General features: G+C 36.5%; 1 protein-coding gene and 1 long non-coding RNA gene across 2 annotated transcripts; one reads left to right on the top strand and one right to left on the bottom strand.

Annotated features, from left to right (window-relative positions):
* Positions 1–385: 385 nt before the first annotated feature.
* Positions 386–12,412, top strand: LOC145764432 (protein-cysteine N-palmitoyltransferase HHAT-like). Its single transcript, XM_082576047.1, has 11 exons — positions 386–524; positions 1,975–2,051; positions 2,382–2,495; positions 3,095–3,292; positions 3,541–3,642; positions 3,715–3,861; positions 4,407–4,581; positions 5,025–5,175; positions 5,857–6,100; positions 6,423–6,567; positions 7,829–12,412. Exons 1-11 carry the CDS (start codon positions 386–388, stop codon positions 7,909–7,911), a joined length of 1,575 nt encoding a protein of 524 aa, XP_082432173.1. The 3' UTR covers positions 7,912–12,412.
* Positions 12,413–12,784: 372 nt separating this feature from the next.
* LOC145765179 (uncharacterized) lies at positions 12,785–17,505 on the bottom strand. The gene is made up of 3 exons (XR_014288549.1): positions 17,404–17,505; positions 16,289–16,352; positions 12,785–13,726 (listed from the first exon to the last, which is right to left on the bottom strand). It is a non-coding gene; the product is annotated as an uncharacterized LOC145765179 (long non-coding RNA).
* Between the last annotated feature and the right edge of the window lie 3,083 nt (positions 17,506–20,588).

Raw genomic sequence — 20,588 nt, forward strand, 5'->3', positions numbered from 1 at the left:
CCAGAAGTGACGGGCTAACCAATTGAGTGTGTTTCTGATTGAAGGATCAGAACTTTTGCTTCAAGTAAATAGTTGGTAGGGTGGTGCCCCTAATCAACCTAATAAAAAAATAAGAGCCCAAAGTATAGATACCAAACTTGCTTTCTGCAAACATTTTTCAAGTCAAACTATTTTCATTTTCAGTGGCATTAAACAGCACTAACACCTACTGGTACCGGTACTTAAACAAATAAGACTGAAGAATAAGATGGAAACAGTTCTGTTTGCGAAATGATTGTGCACACCTGGTCTAAGCTGTATCATGTTTGGAAGTTGTAATTTGTTATGTTCTGTATTTTAGAAATTTTTTATTAAAAGTTATTTTGTATTGAACAAACTGTACAAAATGACTCTGAGCTCTCAATCAACTCACTCAGCAATATACCCACAAATACCACAATTGGAAGCTGCCTTGTATTTTATTTTTTGGATAGGATCATATGGATGGGCAGTAATGCAAGTATATTATCTTTCAATGTCGAAAGGTATAATTAATAGGCTATGAACTGTTACCTATTGAAGTTTTTTCCATTATTTTTTAGTTGGCAGTGGCTATTTGACCGACGCCGGTCTTTGAATCTGAAACACTATTTGACCGGTCATGACGTCACGATACAGTCACTTTTTTTCTTTTTCTCTTTCAAAGCAAAAGACGAGAAGCGCGTTGCCGTATATAAGTTCTAAATTTGACAATTTTATTCAACTCGAACCGTGGCGCGTGCGATACTTCGCCGGCTTCTATTCTAGAAGAAATGAGTTCGATACTACCCGGAAGCGTTCTTTTTTTTTTTTTAATTAAATTTTGACCCGAAGTGCAAATTTTTAATTTGAGTTGCATTACATTTACATACCATTACCATGTTTTTAAAAGAAGCATTGTATATAAGTAGGGCAAAAATGTAATGCTTTGTTCGGCAAACACGGTCACATCAATCAATCATTTTATTTTTCGTCAGTAACGCGCCAGGGACGAAAAAGATACAGTACTAACTACAAAAATTGATGTAGACCTACCAGTTAATGTTAATGAACGGGAAAAGGTGGCAAAACCTTGAAAGATGTAAGACGTGCCTCAATGAAAAATGATGTAGTAGGCTATATATCAGTAGTTAGCATGGCCACAAACGGAAAATTACCCAGAGAAATTCTCAAATTCCAGCAAATTAAATAAACTCTAACTTTATTACTCACATTTGAAAAGTCATAAAAAATTGGGCTGTAGGCAACTCAAATTAAAAATTGACTACAAAAATGCACTTCGGGTCAAAATTTAGTTAAAAAAATAAAATAACGCTTCCGGGTAGTATCAAACTCATTCCCTCTAGAATAGAAGCCAGCAAAGTATCGCACCCGCCACGGATCAAGTTGAATAAAATTGTCGAATTTAAAACTTATATATATACGCGCTTCTCGTCTTTTGCTTTGAAAGAGAAAAAGAAAAACGTGCCTGTATAGTGACATCATGACTGGTCAAATAGTGTTTCAGATTCAAAGACCGGCGCCGGTCAAATAGCCACTGCCTTTTTAGTTTGTTGTGAGATGTTTGTGGCTCGTGCCCCATTGCTATAATATACGGTAATCATCATCATGGACTATTTATATATACTCCAAATGATTAAAAACACACATATTTAAAAAAACCTAGACACTACAACATTTAACAGTTTTGTCCCTTGCATGTGGCATCTTTTAGTTGATACTTTTTTAATCCATGATTTGTTGAGGTCATTTTAATCCATGAATAGTTGCAAATAGCGATTCAAATAAAAAAAGGGCTATTTAGTATGTCCATAATTTACTTTATTTGTTGAGGTCATAAAGTAAATTATGGACATACTAAATAGCCCTTTTTTTATTTGAATCGCTATTTGCAACTACATGTTTTGATGTATCCTGTACTATGCACTTGATCAGCTAGTTTTGTGAACATTTTAGAATACTTACGAAAAGGTGTTTTGCGAAGGGATCTTGAATTACAATTTGATTATTTCACCTATTCTAGTCCATTGAAGGTAAATGTATGGCAAAAAATAATTCCTAATCTTATTTGTTTATATAAAATCAATAGGAGTTGTTTACTTGTTGTTTGTTTGTATCATAGTCGATGTGAACTTTTGATGAACTAGATGCTCAGACATCATAAGTTTAAATGGTTAGTTAGTGCACGGTTTTACGACTTTTGTTCCCTGTATTGCAAGAGTTGGAGGTCAGTAAATTTCGATCCGGCTTGGTGGCAGCTTTTCATGTACTTCTATTTTATATATTGATTGCCACAAGGTTCTCCTTTCAGAGGTCGCTTTGCACGTTATCACTCCACCTCTTCTTTCGTTTAAATATTGCAGGATATTACTGACCATGAATGGGATTTATGGAACCATTGGCTGTGGGAGATGGTGATATGCTCGTACACGATGCATTTTTTTGTTATGAGGCTTTGTGAAGCATTCAATGCAAAGGTTGGTTGTTTGGCTCAACTGGGTAGTTTGTAAACGTTGTAAGCATCAATGAACAAATAGCTGACTTGATGTTATTTAAATGTAAACAACAAAACCTGAACCTTTAATTTTTTTCAATCAATTTTTTTTAAGCAGCATAATATAGTCAGCTCGAGTATATATAGTATTCTTTATTTTATAATATATATATGTAAGTTTGATTTCATAAACTCTTCTAAGATTTATTTCTGATTTTGTGTAGTTTTTGAGGGAATACAATTTCTTTATGTGGCTTTTTATTCTACAGGCTTATTGAATCCTATACAATGATGCGCTATCAACACAGGAAATTTGAGTTTTTGTCATAAGAATTGCATAGACTGCTTAAGATCAAATTATACAAAACATGTACAATTAATTATTGTTTATCAAAAAACAAAAGTGACATACAAGAAAAATACATGACAATGTTTAAACTTTTGTTTTTGATAGGGGGACAACAAAATAATCATACGGTCTACTAGTCAGTTGCCACCCAGTCTACTGGCAGACAGACAGACAATGGCAGACAGACAATTTGAAGAGATATTTTTGCTAATCAATCAATTTATATTTTTCAGTACAGATTTCATGTTTCCATGATGTTCAGTTTTGGATTTTGCACTTACTTTTTTGGAATTCAAGGATTAATTCTACTTGTGTTTCAAAATTTTCTTTGTTTTAGTGTGGCTTACCTGACAAAACGCCCTTTATACGTATGGGGCTGCTATTTACTTGCTTTGTATGCATTCAATACCTCTTACATGATGGATCTCTTTGTAAGTTTTGTATATTTTTCTTGAGTAGATTTGTAATTTTAATCTCAATGCTTTGTCAACCATTGAGAGAACCATGGAAGAAAAAGTTGTTTGCTTGCTTGTGGAAGCTCTAAAAATATATGTCTTTAACTCCAAAAGTAATCTTCTATGGTTATCTTGAAAGCTATTTTCATTTAAATATCATGATGTGTTTACATTTGTTTTATTGCATGTTTAAATTTATTGTTATTTTTATTGTTTTTTTTTAGCGTGCTATGTACGATGACGTGTACCTTCTCATCATGTTCATATGCACCGCTTCGATGTCAAATTTGAGGTACTTAGCTTATTGCCTGGAGTATTGCTGGAAGGTGGATGTCAAAGCTAAAGCAACCGCTAAAACTTTATATGTTAATGTAAGCAAACCCGATAAAAAGATGCAGGACTCAAGCAAGGAAAAGGAAGATTCTTCCAGTGATGTCGACCGCACAGAGTTATCGACAGCAGTGATGGATCTATTGTTGTATCAATTCTACTTTCCATTACTCACTGGAGGCCCAATACTAAATTACAATGATTTTGAATACCAGGTTGGTTACTGCATGCATTCCTCAACAGACTTGGTCTGAACTAATAAACGGACTGGTCTTTGTGTAGTAATCCTTTGTTGTAATCACACAGTGAAGTTTGCAAATCACATCACCAGGCATTAGCTTTGAGTTTCAAGAACTCCTCTCATGAAAAAACATTTTTTTTTATTCTTTTTTAAAAAACCTAGCAGCGACACGGCAATTAACATAATACAGTAAATTGAAAATATATTATAAATTGCAAACGTTTTCGGCCATACATCATCCAATCATGCACCTGTGAACGTTGCATTTATTGGGGACAGCCGATGACTGGGCTGTGTCATTATTAGCATTATCGGTGGCATTTTTGATTGTATTTTTTTACATACTTTTTTACGTGTAAAGTTGACTTCATTAATTAATTAATATTATGAAACAGTTGTGGCCAGTGTTACTACTGTCAAGGCAACGAAGTCTCACATAACCTATCAGCTTGGCATCACTGTGAGGGTTGGTATGATTTTATCAACTGAAGGTATTCAATTCAACATTCATGCTCGCAGACACAGAATAGGAATCCAGTCCGGTGGTCTCCTAAAGTCTTTGTCCATTTCGTTTTGGGAGTGTTGCGTTACGGATTCTGGCACGTTGTCGTGAACTTTCTTTTGCATTTCGTCTACTTCTCAAGCATCCACGACGACATTCAACTAATGAATAGTGTCTCTCTACTCACTTTATGTAAGCTGAAGCGTGCGCTGTATTTCTGTAGTAATAATCTTAGATAAACCACTTTTTATAACAAACAATTAGCACAGCTTTATATTTGAGCTGTAATGTATTGATTTATGTTACGTATTATGTGTGACCTTCACAAGAATATAGTTCTGTTCTTACCCTGTAGTGCTAGGGTTTGTCACTAGCTTTCGAAACACAATTCCCTGGTCATATGAAATGACGAGTTCATTGACTATAACTGGTCGTTTGTATCTACACTTTTGAAATAACCAACTATCGTGCTGCTAAAAGTGAAAGTCAACCTGTTCTCTTACAACTTTGATATTGTTGAATTGTAAATGTTGATAATTTTCTTTGTTTAATTACACTGTAGTTCATTTCTAAAACACTGATTCATGAAAGTTTCTATTATCAACTTCAAACTCTCTGTATTTATGGTTCCTCAGGTGGTTTGGGCTTGTGCTTTGTCCAATTCTTCTGCATGAAGTACATGGTGATGTACGGACTTCCTTCTAAAGTTGCTCTCGCAGACAACATTGATGTACCGGGTGCATCGCATTGCGTGTCAGCGAAACACAAGTTCACGTTCATGTGGAAGTAAGATTTGCATCAAGCAAACTTTATTTAAACTAATTATGTTGTTCGAAAGAATCAAATGAACATTCAATTTTAATGAATCTGAGTCAAAGTTTTAAAAACGACATTTCTCTACTTTTCCACGCTCCTAAAAGAAACTTTGTCTGCATATTCAGTTTAAACCGAAAATATTTTCTTCCCGGTGCATGCCTTGTTTGAATGGTGCTGTAGTATTAAGTTTGAGAATTATGACAGGATTTCTGTTCCATCATGTTTGGAAATCGTCCCTTTTGCGTACGTTTCTCGGGTTCACATCAAGGGTGTTGGTTTTACCTGTGATTGCTACTTTATGATAGACTGGTAAATAAAAGATTTTTTTATTCATATGTCTTGGAACTGTGATGCCGGAAAGATTTTGATGTTTCTGGAGTCTATTCTTAAAAATTAATAGTCCTCGAAAAAATGCGAAATTAGTTGTTTTGGTTGCGCCTCCGATAAGAAAGGGAAGCTATAGCGGAGTTGATTCTGATTGAATAAACACATATTCAATTGACATATCCAAGCAGTTCCGCAATTATCGTAGTCCGAGTTATGGATGTAAATTCCAAGTGTAGCATAGTCCAAGTGTAACAAAAATAGACATTAGACAAGTCTTGGATGTCCAGTACTCTGTCATTACAATGTCACAAATTTTATTTCTAGATACTTTGATAAAGGCTTGCACAAATGGCTCGTGCGGTACATATTCGTTCCGCTAGGCGGATCTCAACAGACTAATGGGTTCGTCCGGAACACTATTACATCCGCTCTGGTGTTTGCTTTTGTTTATTTCTGGCATGGGGCGAGGAAGAAGTACATGGTGTGGGCCGCCCTGAACTGGTTTGGCGTTTATCTGGAGAAAGTAGCGAGCGATCTCTACAAAACAAAATGGCTTCATGAACGTGAGGTGAGTGGTCATATGGGCATGAGGTCAGCGATCACATGAGGTAGATGGTCATATGAACATGATGTTTGTAATCTTATGAGTGTGATAGTGGACGTCATATGAACTCCTGTGCAGCCCGCAAGACGTTGAGCTCCAAGCAACCCATTTAAAAAACTTTCGCAATTGTTTATCATGAGTTGGGCGGCCAGCCGGCAATATGAGTAAGAGGAATTATATGACTGTGACTCGGGTTATTTTTTCAATTTATAATAAACAGCATGAGCTGTTTGCATTGATTCAGCCATTCCTCTTGCTGACAACTTTAATGTTTTATATTTCACAGAAGAAGTATTTATCCCCAGCTGGTAGCAGACGTATTCGTGCTCTTCTATCGACCCCTGTGTTCAGTCTGCTCATTATTTCAAACCTTTACTTCCTTGCCGGGATTAAATCGGCGAACGTTCATATGGTCAGGATATATACTGAAGGTCAGTCATAGATCTTGTGTAATCGGTGTAACTCTATTTTTATCCTCAAATTTCCTTAAGGGGCAGTTCTACTTAAAATCGCATTTTTCGTACTTGTCATAAATAACAATCTACACACAAAGTTCACCCACAAACCCCAACAAACATTGCTGGAAAAAGGAGGAAACAAGCTATCCAAAAATATTTACTTTGTTAGGCTGGGGCAATCTATTAAGGGTTTATACCATTTTGAATTTGTACATAAAATCAAGCAATTGTCTCCATTGCAGCCCTAAAAACTCGAAAATGGCTAGAGGTAGGGACTTCAAACTGCATGGTGATTTAGTAGGGTATCCTAGCCATAAATTGATAGAGGGGATTTCTTTTAACTCTTTTACTTTTTTAAATACAAAAAATTTCATAATTGCTATGCATCGAGAGCAAATTTGACTTCAGGATTTGGTAATAAAATATTTATTACTCTGAATATTGAAACAAAACTCAATCATTATGTCCATACGGGCCTACCGTACTTCTGTTAAAATTTTTAGCCAATTCTGACAAGTAGTTTTCTAGAAAAAACATTTTTAGTGCACAAAAACATGATTTTGAGTAAATCGCATTTGAAAAATATAATTAGGTAAATTTATGCCTTTGACTTTAAATGTGACTTATTTTCTTCCATGTCCATTCACAACAACTAAAATATACATAATGAACAAAATACTGAGTTTAAAAGGTGGCGCTATTTAGCTTATTCATTATTAGATTTTGTAAGGGAAAATACAAAACATCTTGCAACTAACATTCTCACAAAAATGCAAATTTTTATTCACATTTTAAACTGAGGTGCGTTCAGAAAACCTTCCGTTTGAAGCCTAATGAGGGCAAATAGGTAAAAACTGACTGCATATTCGGAATCTACGATAAATTTCCAATATATATCGATAAAATAAAAAAAATTGAAGTTTTGTTTCTAAGTAGAACTGCCCTTTTAATGGTCAAGATGAACTACTGTCACCCTGCTATTGTTATTGGTTAGAAATTAATCGTTGTTCCCGTTTATTATTTTGTCTTGACAAACGTTTTCTTCAAGTCTTTGCAACATAGAATAATTTTCAGCAACCTCTGCATTATTTTAAATTAATCTAAACTTTTTTAATTAAATATTTGACACATTATTCTTAACAATGCAACCGATTCTACTCTCTTGGACCGCTTCAAGAGCCCGTTATTACGAGGTTCTATGTTGTTATTTCTGGACATGTTTTGTACGTCACAGATTTCTTCTCTACCGTGTTGATTCACTTAGTTCTGTATCTCGGCGCTCAAACCTCAATGGAACTCACCAGGCTGGGAATATGAATGGGAGTTTGATTAAACGAAGTCGTTGCTATGTTTCGATTAGTGCCATGTGAGATTTTTAATGCCAATTCTTTGTCTACTTCGCTTCTGAAAAATGTGTCTTGTGCAATCCAGACTGGAATACATAAACTTTTCTGTTTTATTGCGCGATAATGAACTAACTTTTGGTCGAGTGTTACTTTAAACATGTTTTTTTTTATAGATTAATGCCAAACGGTTATTGATTTCACTACAATCGTAGTTAAATGTGTGGTTCTGGCCGACAGTTTTGCAATAGAAAATGTCGACTTCAGTTGAAGTCTTTGGTACAAAAAGGATTTGCGCCACTTTTTTGAAATTTAGATCACATATTTCTCATGAAGATTTCTTAATTTTTTGGCACTCCCATTAAATTATCGATTTGTTTGCACTCCCATTAAATTATCAGATTTGCATAGAGATAGCACGCCACCCATGACTACACAAGAAGACCAACGATATCGGAAGATGTGTCAATTGTTTGAAGTTTCTGAAAGACTCACTGGTGACAACTTTTTGACGTATCACCTTTTTATACCAAGGACTTTGGTCACGATATAACTTGTGCAATACCGGTTGAATATTTTTATGATCAATTGATTTTTGTTATACAAGTGCCAGCATTTGATGAATTCAAAATAGCAGTTCGGAATTGATTTTAATGTCTCAGGCTAACCTTTTTTCATTGTGCATTGACCATTTTTGAGCAGACAACTCCAGTTTTGTGGGTCTAATACTTGCTGCTATTTACACCAACTAGATGAGAGTATCAATTTTGTTATACAAACATGCTAAGAGCGAGAATACTAACAATTTTCAAAAAAAGCAACTAAAACTTTCAACTTTTCCGAAAATAATAACACACTGCTTCCATACGATTCACATTTATATGCTCTTGTAGTTTACAAAGTTGTATATTCGGACTTCTTATCTTATAGCCAGAAGTTGTGCGAAGCTTAGTAAGCAAAGCATTATAATCTTTGTCACTATTGCAATATTTATGTACGGTGGTAGTGTAGCCTACTGTAGAATTCCCGACAGAAAAAAACTCTGCTGAGCTGTGATTACAAATAGATCGACTGTCCGTGTCACCATTACGTGTTGATTTCTCTTCGTGTCCCGTTCGATCACTTGGTTGTGTGAAGACATAGCGGCACACATAAAGAAATGCCCACAGATGCCAAGCGAGGATTCAAGTCCGTGGAGTTTTCTATCGTTCCTTGATGTCTTTGGTTTTTACAATGCAGTGTGTGCTTGTATGTGGACTTTCATACTCAGAGTTTTATTGGAAGAAAAGGTTACTTTTTTAATCACTCAAACAAAATCCGTCATTTTACATTGATTCATCGTCTGCAGACGTTACATCAATGCAAAGATACCGGATTTTGCTGTCTGTAACTCCCTTTGTCCGATTATTAAGTTAATTAAATTCAGGTGACACTGAAACGATTAATTAGCAAAAAATAAGTTGTATTATTCTACAGAAGTATGTGTGGGCTGTTAATGTCATGCGACACCAATGTTTCTGCTTTTCTTCGTCCCACCAGACCATGATGTTGAACCTTTGCACCACTTTTAGGCACAGCTGACATGAGATCTGGTATTCGCTTTCTTATGCACTTATTTACACTCATTATTAGGGTGTTTCATTTTTTCACCATTTTTGAAATTCAAAATGCCTGGGGTCCCATCTGGTGGTATTTGGGGAAAAAAGTTTACACCCCAAATTTTTTTCAATTATGACGTCATATTGAGGTGGTCCACGACGTTTGAAATTTTGGGGCCTCAAAATCTCGAAATTTGGCCGTATCTCCGGAACCACTCATCATAGATCGACAAAATTAGTATCAAAATGCGCAGAAGGGTCGGTTTCCTATACCTGATGTAGAGAATATTAAGGTCTATCTGCTTCAGAAAAAAAGTTATTTCAAAAAATCTGATTTTCGGTCTATTTTCTCCTGATGAACAGAGATCAGGTGATCAAGATAAAAAGTTTTTCTGTATTTTTCCACTCTTGGAAGCTGTTATTGCGTAATAATAGTTGGTGTTAAGGTTTCAGTACTGGGCTTGTCTAGTCTTGCTATCTGCTTAAGCAAAGCCCCATCTTGCATTGCTCCGGGACCCTTCTTGGCGCCGTCCACAAAAGAAATGACATGGGAAAGATATATTTCGTTTATGTGGAACATGCATTTAAGGGTATGAATATCATGACCAACTCCATCATTAAAATAATTGACCAGTCGAGTATTGACTCCGGACTTTTTTCCTGTATTGAGAGCAGTCGTATCAGCCATGACTGAATAGTGAATATACTTGGGATAAGTGAACTCTGCAAGCCTCCTGGATGATGGTGTCAAAAATCAGTGCTGCAGTGACTGACACACTTTTGGGAAAATATTTAACAGCAAGCACACTTTCGTGCTTCATGCCATTATCATCAACAAGTTGACCCAAGAGAACGTATCGATCTATTTTATCGACAACGCGCCCATCATAACATAACTGCATGGTAGAAGCTGAGTTGAGAAGGTTCTCACTTTCCATCAGAGATTTTTCTCTTGTTTTTTGTCGTTGGCGGTATACTGTCGAAGGTGATGCAGCTATTTGATCTTTTCCAAGAACCGACCTCATAAGATCTGACTGTTGGGTACCGAAGTCATCCTACGATCAGCAAGTAAACAACTTCTATCATTTATTGAAAAAGAATGTACTTTCTTGTACACTTTTCCCCCAACAGCTGGTTTCAGAGGCTCGTATTCCCTATCATCTTCCCAATTTATATCCCCATCAGAGTCGCTTTCGTTACTGTGTAGACATCTAACTGCTTCATTTCTTTTTCTCTGTTTCGAACATAGAAGTGCCGATGCTTTGGCAGATTGTATGCCAGAAGTGCTGGGTTGTTCAACTTCACTGCTCGTTTCCCACCTCCTTTTATGATTTTCCCGTTCCAAAGTCTTTTCTACATGGTTGACATCTACGCCACCGATAAACATTTTTCGATCTTTTCGCTGATCTTTGAAGAAAGCGATTACTTTCTCCTGGACTCGGTTTTCGAGTTCACAGCTGCAAGAGAGTTTGTTTTGAAAAACAACCGGACTTTCGGAGATCGAACACTTCACTTACATGCACATACATATCGAACAAGTTCTGCAACCATTCTTGATTAACCTCATTAGAGTCATTACCTCTGCGTTTCATTTCTTTCTTTCTTGCTGTATTGTACTTCTCTATCACGTCTTTTAACTTGGCTTCAATTCTCTGTTTGCTAAGCACTGGAAGACCAGCTATGTTTCATATGCCAACTACATTTTTCAGCAGTTCGTCTCTCAAATCTTTGAAATGGGGTATTTTCTTCAAAAACTTGGGATTAGTTTCGGCTACCATACTTTCTTCCTCAAGTAAAAATAGTGATGACTATATCTGAATTAAGGGGAAGCACATTTTTCTCCGATTCCTTGAAGTTTTGCATCGACTTACTAATACTTGACCTTAATGCCATAATGACACTTAATCAAAATCTAAAGCAGGTGAGCACTGAGCAGCATACCTCTTCCTCAACGGTCACATTATAATATCCTCGACGAGGGATAGCCATCATCATTATAATAGTAATACCTTCAATTATTACCCTTTCGTCTCTTGCAAAACGAACAAGGACTATTACTACGCAATAGCAGCTTCCAAGAGTGGAAAAATACAGAAAAACTTATTATCTTGATCACCTGATCTCTGTACATCAGGAGAAAATAGACCGAAAATCAGATTTTTTGAAATAACTTTTTTTCTGAAGCAGATAGACCTTAATATTCTCTACATCAGGTATAGGAAACCGACCCTTCTGCGCATTTTGATACTAATTTTGTCGATCTATGATGAGTGGTTCCGGAGATACGGCCAAATTTCGAGATTTTGAGGCCCCAAAATTTCAAACTTCGTGGACCACCTCAATATGACGTCATAATTGAAAAAAATTTGGGGTGTAAACTTTTTTTCCCAAATACCACCAGATGGGACCCCAGGCATTTTGAATTTCAAAAATGGTGAAAAAATGAAACACCCTACTCATTATATCTGTTTTATAGTAGACTTGGTGTGAATCCGAAACACCCGTTTACCTCTAAATTCTCTTTCCGGAGGTCAGAAATTGCAGTAGGTTACATGCTTTCCCGACAGTCCCAATGTACAGCATCGCTGCTAATTAGAACCACCGTAACGGAATGAAACAATATTCACAAAAGCTTTGTGTCAACTCCTGATATCTTACCCAGGGTTACCCAACAATAAAGGATTTCTGGATGTGCGGTAGATTTGTCGTATCACAAGCTCTGTCTATCACTATCGTATCACTATCCTGTCTATATAAATTTTCGTGTCTGAAGCGTTTTTTGATTTTGTTCCAAATTGCACAAACTTTTGATGTTGGTAATATTGTAGCACACATGTAACGATACGGGAATACTGGGGATCAATAAACGTTTTTATCGCTAAATGTGTCTGTGGAACTTGCTTCTGCCTACGTAGGATTTCCAAGGAATGCCACAAGGGGTAGTAAAACCTGCCTCATTGCGTGTTTACCTTGTGGAGACACCCCAGATTTGATTTCTGACGAAAAATGGAGAGAAAAATAACAAAATGTTCTCATGAAGTTAAAATTGGCTACGCTGACGTCTGCAGAACCAATATCATGTATATGTCAGAAGTTTTAAAGATAGGTTTCATATGCGAAGTTGGTAGCAGAATCTCACTAACCGGCGTTTTTTATATCTAGCTCGCATGGTGACACCTAAAGTCACACAAACGCAAGCAAGTCAATGAGATCATCGTTTTCGAACAGAAGCAGCGATGAGAAATGAAACAATAGCAGTCGAAGATTTATTGATTTGATGTCGAACAGTGGGTGGTGCACACGAGTGTAAGAGATTCACCTAAGACTACGGCGAGACCGCATCACTCGTGTAATGAGATCATCAACAAATTACTGCGTCACTGCAACATTGAAAAAGTAACACAAAACATACTACGTAAAAAAACCTGGAACTTTTTTCGATTAGGAGGTTACTCACATATCCTACTTTGCGGTATAATGCGATTATTGATATAAAAACACCGAGTTACATTGTGCAGTGTGCACTGCAAGCAATGAGTATAGGTATATGCTTTTACATTACAAAAGTGTAACTTTGTGACCAATAAAAGCGAAGAGTGACATTACAAATGCTTTGGGACGGCATTGGGAACAAGCTCAGACAGACGTTCGGTTATTATTTGCTTTCGGTACCAAGATACTCAAACTTGATGAAATCTCTAACTACACAATTGGTTAGCACCACATGTTTTAAATTTATACATAATCTCAAGAGGGAATCAGTTGGAAAATCACATAAACATCGAAACGAATTGGTTTCGCAGTTAAATAAATGCTTCAATGAATATGAAGTAGCCGAAAAATTACGTATTGGTGGCACTACCGAACGTGAAAGTGTGCATATGGTTATTCCAGCCATTTTATATGAAGTGGTACAACCATGTGTTCTAAGATCACTTATCAAAGGTTCCATTTGGAAGCGCCGATTCGGCATGGGCTCTCCAAACCACACAGTCAAAAAATGTCTAGACATCAAGAGTGACAAATTTTCCTTTTTATCGAGGCTGCTGTATGGTCCTGTTCATCTGTTTGTTGATGACGGGTTTGATCGCTGTTGGCATTGGCTTTTCATGAGCAACTTTCACAGCTTCAGGAGTGACATCCTTATAGTTTTGTGCAAACGCTCCGCCAACTAGGGCAGCTTGGACACTCCTACAACAGAGATAATATTACACGGTTGCAAAAGTGCTGTTTTACCATAACATCCGAACCGATAGCTCAGTTGATTAGCGCGTGACTTCGTGAACGAAGAAGCTTCAAGATCAAGCAGCGCTGGCTCGACTCTCGGGTTGTGCGCTTGAGCAACGCATTTTAAGGGTTGCTCTCCATTCAGCGGCAACTAGTGAATGGAATAATTCTCCCGGCAATAAGACTTCAATAATCGGAAATATCACTCTGTCAATCTCGGTAACCGGCCCTGCACCAAGAACCTCTACAAGCATGCGAAACTACCAGGAATAACCTATCAAGGCTTTGTCAGTCCGAGGATAAAGATTCAAAATCAACCAACATTCCATTGAGAAGCAGGTCCATTTTTAGCATGAAGGGCACATTGCATTTCTTTACCTTATTAAGCAAGATTGTTTTGATTCCATTACAAGTACATAGTGATTCGTCATCGTTTGATTCCTCAGTTTGCCCATTCGTCACATTTTTATGGGTCACGGCAGAAGTCCTTACAGTTTTGACCAGTTTGCATAATTCGCTACTTTTATCTATTCCCCTTGAGGTGACAATTTAAGAGTCACTGTAGCCTATATTTAGGCCTACCATATTTTCATCACCCAAAAAGAGGACATGTTTAGTAAGCAAGTAAAACGCCAGATGATTTTTACATCTTCTTAGATGATTATAGGCCTATGTAGCAAAAGTGACAAATAAAAAACATAACATATTTATTTGTCAGATTCAGTGAATGAACACTTTGCTGTTCATTTGATTTTCTCCACAGAAAACAGTTGTTTTACATTTGCATTTTGAGCCATAGCTTTTTGTAGATGAAGAATTGCTCAAATTTTAACAATTCATTAAAAAAAATCTATAGTTCTGCAATATGTGAACTATTCTGTCCATTTTCTAATGTGCCATCATTCTAACACAGGTCTTCCCAAACTTTTTTGCTCGCGACCCTTTTTAATCTCATAAAATGTTTCGTGGCCCCATACGATCAAAACGACGAACACTGCGAAATATAGGTCACATTTGTGATATTTATTGAAAAACTTAGATCAAACGAAAACCCAAAACAATTTACCGGCACTCTGTTCAGTGTTTCTGACCATAACAACGAAGCCTATGGGTAGCCTACCGGAAACAAAACAAAAAAGCAAACACATATATTCAGCATGATGGGTGTGGCTGCCTTCTGCTACAAAGCAAGTCCACCCGTGGCTCAACGTTAGTTAAAGCTGGTCTCAAGACGATTTCAAGGTTGTTCAGGTTGGAACGGCGAAGTGAGAACATTTCAGATAAATCATTTTGAAATTTTGGTTTCCAGATTTTCAATTTTTTGATAAACGCCTCAATTTTAGATTTCAATGCAAAATATTGATGTTTTCTCCTATGAGGGGCAAATTAAATTCGTTTAGTTTTTCAAGCAAATCTGATATTTGACATAATTTCAAAAGCTAGATATTATTGAGAAAGTGGTGGACCAAGATTGAATTTTATTCTGTTGGAAAAGTCACGATTTCAGTTTTCAACGTTAATTGGCTAGTCATTTTAAACCTTCCACTTTTGAAAGCCGCCTCACTTCACGATGCAGTAAAAGAGCTTTTAACTTAGATTCCACTTCACCTCATAAATTTTCAAAAATACGGGTAGCCTATTGAGTGACCGACTCTTAATAAAGTTAATAACTGTCACAGCATCTCGCATAGAAGTGTTGATATGCGGTACCTTGTGAAAATTGGTGTACTTTCTGCAACCCCCGAAGTTCACTACGCAAACCCTTGGGGGGTCGCGACCCCCAGTTTGGGAAGCCCTGAATCTAACAAAGCTAATGCAAGCTAGCTATCAGGTTTAAGACGCCTTTGCGCTAGCTTTGGTGTAAATTGAACAGTTTGACATCATCAATGCCAACATTTTTCTCTGACAAATCCTTCCACACACAGCTGAAAAGCGTTTTCCTATTCCTTGGTGTAAGCCGGTATAAGCAATAAGCATCCAATCAAAGGCTGTGAACTCGGAAATGAAATTAGTGGTCCATTCATCCAAATAGGCAACACAAGAGTCGAACAATAGAAATACATTTGACATGGTCGTCGAGTAACACTGCCTTCGTTTGCCACAGAAATAAATGTATCCACCATATCCACAGCAAGCAATGTATTGTCAACCTCAAAGTCAATAAACAAAAATAACCTACTTCTGCCACAGCTCACAGAAAGCATACTTTTGCTTTTTGGTATTGTTGCTTAGCCTTATTTTGCTTTCGCCAAGGTCACATAAAAATAAAACCTTGTTGAAAATGATAGCAATGCAAAAAAGAGGACATTTGAGCATTTTCAAGTGTCCTCGGAGGACAATTCATTTTTTATGAAAAAAGAGGACAAATCCTCCTAAAAGAGGACATATGGTAGCCCTACCTATATTACAATCAACATTTTTACTGTATTATAAATTGACATTAAATACATTTACTATTTCAATTCAGACTGCATTTCACCGACTATATACAGGTTTTTACACCACTGCTAGAAATAGCTTACTTACTGTTTAGTGGTAACACTTCCTACATTTGAAGATCCACTTTTCTCTTGCGTTTCTCCAGCTTTTGCTACAAAGTTTAAAAAAATAATAAATGACTTAGTCAGTATAACACTGCACGCACAGTGCACACTTGTATCAAATGAAAATGCAGGACGTAGGTATCTTCAAATTTCATGGTTATTTCTAATCACAGCTCTTCATGTGGTTTTGAATTTGAAACAATTTTACATCTTATGCTAAAACAAATGATGGTGTGTCTGATTAAACAGCCAAACAAATTTCACTAATTTGTGATAATAAGTGAAAGAAACTATGTTGTAAAAAACAAACAATGTCTTGCAAATACAAAATAAACTATAAACAGTTTGTTCATTCCTTTCTTTAGACCATCTTTGGTGATCAATCAACGATATCAGGATTACGGAGCCAAGCATTTTTAATGGGGCCGAAGCCCTTTAACTCCCCTTGCTGTGGAGTTAGAGCCACTAAAAATGTTACAGCTAACAAGCTCATGGGTTAGTGTCTTTTCTTGCCATATACAGTGAAACTATGAGAGATGATTAGTGCTTATGTTACATTTTGAAGCATTTTTTTACAGCAAATTGTTTCATAAGAGATCAACTAGCAAAGTCATGAAGACAATATGTAGACATTGAATCAATAAAAAGACAGACGGATACTGATATGATGAGCAGCTAAGTATTTTGTGTGATTTTTGTGAATGAAGTAATGCACAATTAGCCTAGTCACAGGCAAGCCTAGTAGCTCTACGATATAGCACATATTGAACAATTCTCTGAAACTGCAGTACACAAAGCACTTAAAAGTAGAGTTGCCATACTGTCATTCTTTTTAATGTTTGTCGTTGTCATGAAGGGCAATGTCTTAGAAAATTCCATTGTAGCCTATTTAATTACAAAAATGGACTTATTTTGGACTTAAGTCCTCATTTCCACTCCAGAGCCATGGATGTAAAGCCCGATAGCTTGGGGGCTGGAGCCACTACTGTACTGCAAAGAATGTCTATTTTGGTAAGGTTGCTAGAAGTTGAACATCATAGATAACTTAAGAAAGTGTGATACACAAATATAATGTTGTAAATACAAATTGCTATTTACCAGCGCTTTTATCCCCAGCTTCCATATCTCCATTTTCTCGTTTTGGCAATGACATTGTGCTCAATATACCACAGGTTAAAACAAAACTTATTCAAGATATCTATGTAATGATATCAGTTATAAAAAATATACTTCGCACGTGATTTCTTACTAACTATGATTTCTGGCAACAACGTCTTCCAACATCAACCGACTATAAGCATTAATATAACCTCAAGCAATCAAAATGTTTACTGATAAAGTGGAACACAATAGGTGAAAAAATCATCTAATGTATGTGCATCTAATGTAAGCCAAAATGCTTTAAGCGAGCAAACCATCTATACTTACATTCAGAAAATCCACAAAATTTAACACAAAGCAACATAACATTGTGCTTTATGAAGCACAGTATCACTGCAGTTGAATATTACACCAAATACACAAATACATTTTGAAACATATACAATATACATAGCAAGTGCAGTCAGTAGCAGTACATTTTGGCAATCAGGCCCAACTGGTCCATCCCGGTAAGCTAATATTTTAATGGATGGGCTGCAAAAATGTTTTACAGAAGCAGCCTAAAAACTTACTAATACTGATGATGGTATATAGGTGTGCTGTGCGCCAGTATAAAATATACAGTGCCGGTATATGATAAAGCCTATAAAAAAAAAGTCTATAAAAAAAAAGCCTATAAAAAAAAAGCCTATACCTAAAGCCTATACTGGTATAGGATAAAGCCTCACTCAAATTGAGCCTAGCAATTATGTTGCCTGGTGAACAACCTCATTCAATTTTTACTTCTGGTCCGTACAGCATTGCAGATCTCACGCAACTAGTATAAATTCTTCTTCTCATTTTCAACGGAAATCTTCCACCACATTACAACTCTTGACACTCTCTGAATTTCACCCAACCAAACCTTACGGTACCATACTTTTGCAAGACTCACTGCTGCTTCACAACCACCATTGGCATTCATCTATCTCCTATATAGCAAAAGGCATTCACTTATTCAACTTTGTCATTCAGCTTTTCAACAGGACCAACTATTTGCTCATTGTGGTGTTCCTTTTAATTGACCATAAAAACTTATTTTTAATCTTACTGATGGCATCTTACTGATGCATTGTTCATTGAAATAAAAGATAATTTTGGAGTAAATGTAGTGATTGGAATTGTCTATAGAAGTCCAAATGGTAGTGATGCTCACAATCAGAACTTAAACAACTTATTGTATAACCTAGGATCAAAAAACAATGATATTTTGCTTGTTGGAGATTGGAATTTTCCTGAGATTGACTGGTCTGTGCCAATCTGTACCAAAGCTGTGACCCACCAGCCAATTTATTTTTGGAAGCCTCTAGGAATGCATACCTTGATCAACATGTCGAACAACCAACACGGATACGAGTCGGAACTACACCAAGTTTAATTGACCTGGTTATGACAAATGAAATTGGCCTAATTTCAAATGTTACTGTAGGTTCCCCAATAGCTAAAAGTGATCATGCCACAATAATGTTTGACTTGCATTTGCAGAAAACCACCACCACAATGTCTAACTGGTTCTACAATTATTCCAAGGGAGACTTTAATGGTTTAAGGGAAAGCTTAGAAAAGGTGGACTGGGATCAATACTGAGTGATACTTTAGACATACCGGTACCAGAGATGTGGAAAAAATTCAAGAATAAAATATTTGAGGCTCATAACAAATTTGTACCTCATGTCAAGATATCTGAAAAACGACAAAGGCCAAAATGGTACTGCAATCAAGCCCAAACTGCAATACAAGCAAAACATAAGACATACAGAAAATGGCTAAAATCAAGAACAAATGAAGATTACAGATTATACTCCAAAAAAGAGAAATGCCTGTACAAAAGTCATACGTAAAGCAGTTAAAAATTATGAAAAAACTCTAGCAGCCAATATATCTTGTAATCCAAAAGGTTTCTGGAACTATGTAAAATCTAAAACAAGGTATCAAGAAAGTGTTGCAGACATCGACACTGCTTATGGAAGAACAGATTCTGATGATCTCAAAGCTGCTGAACTGAATAGTGCCTTTTGTGGTGTATTTGTAAATGAAGAGGACAATGGGAATGAAAGAGATTTTCCCTCATTCAGCACTAAATCACTCACTTATGAAATGGAAACAATCCATATAACTATTGAGCAACTAGGAGCTCAACTCAAAGCACTTAATGTTAACAAAGCGATCGGACCTGACGCAGTGCATCCCAGACTGTTAAAGGAAGCTTGGTGTCAAATCACCTATCCCTTACAAAAAATATTTAATAAATCATTGAAAACAGGACAACTTCCAGATGAATGGAAACAAGCTAACGTAACAGCCATCTTCAAGGGGGGTGACAGGCATTGTCCATTAAATTACAGACCAATTAGTCTCACTTCAGTAGTTGGTAAAATTCTGGAATCACTTGTGAGAAATCAAATTACACTGCACATGACAAAAAATGGATTTTTCTCTCAACACCAACATGGTTTCATGCCTGGTAGGTCATGTATGACTCAACAAGTTGAAGCACTAGACAACTGGACTGAAATTTTGGGCCAAGGTGGTAATGTAGATGTTGCTTTTATGGACATAAAGAAAGCATTTGACACTGTGCCTCATAAAAGGTTGTTGACAAAGCTTGAGGCATATGGCATAGAAAAGTTTGTACTGCAGTGGATAAAATCTTTTCTCACATCAAGAAAGCAAAGAGTTGTTGTGAATGGACACTACTCAGATTGGGGAAGTGTTAAAAGTGGTGTGCCGCAGGGAAGTGTATTGGACCAACATTATTTGCATGTTATATTAATGACATGACCGAAAGTGTAAAATGTAATATTAAGTTATTTGCAGACGACACAAAAATATATCAAAAAATAACGGACAGAAGTGACTGTTTGAAACTGCAGAATGATCTTGATGCACTGAATGAGTGGTCCAGAAAATGGAAATTGAAATTCCACCCAGAAAAGTCCTGTATTTTAACAATGGGAAAAAACCCACCAACATTCAAGTATACCATGATTCAAGACTATACTGACAACTCAAGAAAGGAATTGACATTTGTGAGTGACTACAAGGACCTTGGTGTAGTTATTGATCAGGACTTATCATTCAGAAAACACATAGAAAAAATGGTTTCTAGAGCTAACAGTATGGTAGGACTGATTTGACGTTCT

This window comes from Aplidium turbinatum, chromosome 2, assembly GCF_918807975.1.
Source record: "Aplidium turbinatum chromosome 2, kaAplTurb1.1, whole genome shotgun sequence".
NCBI lineage: Eukaryota > Metazoa > Chordata > Ascidiacea > Aplousobranchia > Polyclinidae > Aplidium > Aplidium turbinatum.

Excerpts from the sequence above, each read along its gene's own strand:
- LOC145764432 (XM_082576047.1), top strand. The coding sequence starts at position 386 with ATGACTCTGAGCTCTCAATCAACTCACTCAGCAATATACCCACAAATA. Across the intron at positions 3,643-3,714 it reads GCCTGGAGTATTGCTGGAAG|GACTCAAGCAAGGAAAAGGA; the intron begins GTGGATGTCAAA and ends AAAAAGATGCAG. Across the intron at positions 4,582-5,024 it reads TGTCTCTCTACTCACTTTAT|GTGGTTTGGGCTTGTGCTTT; the intron begins GTAAGCTGAAGC and ends ATGGTTCCTCAG.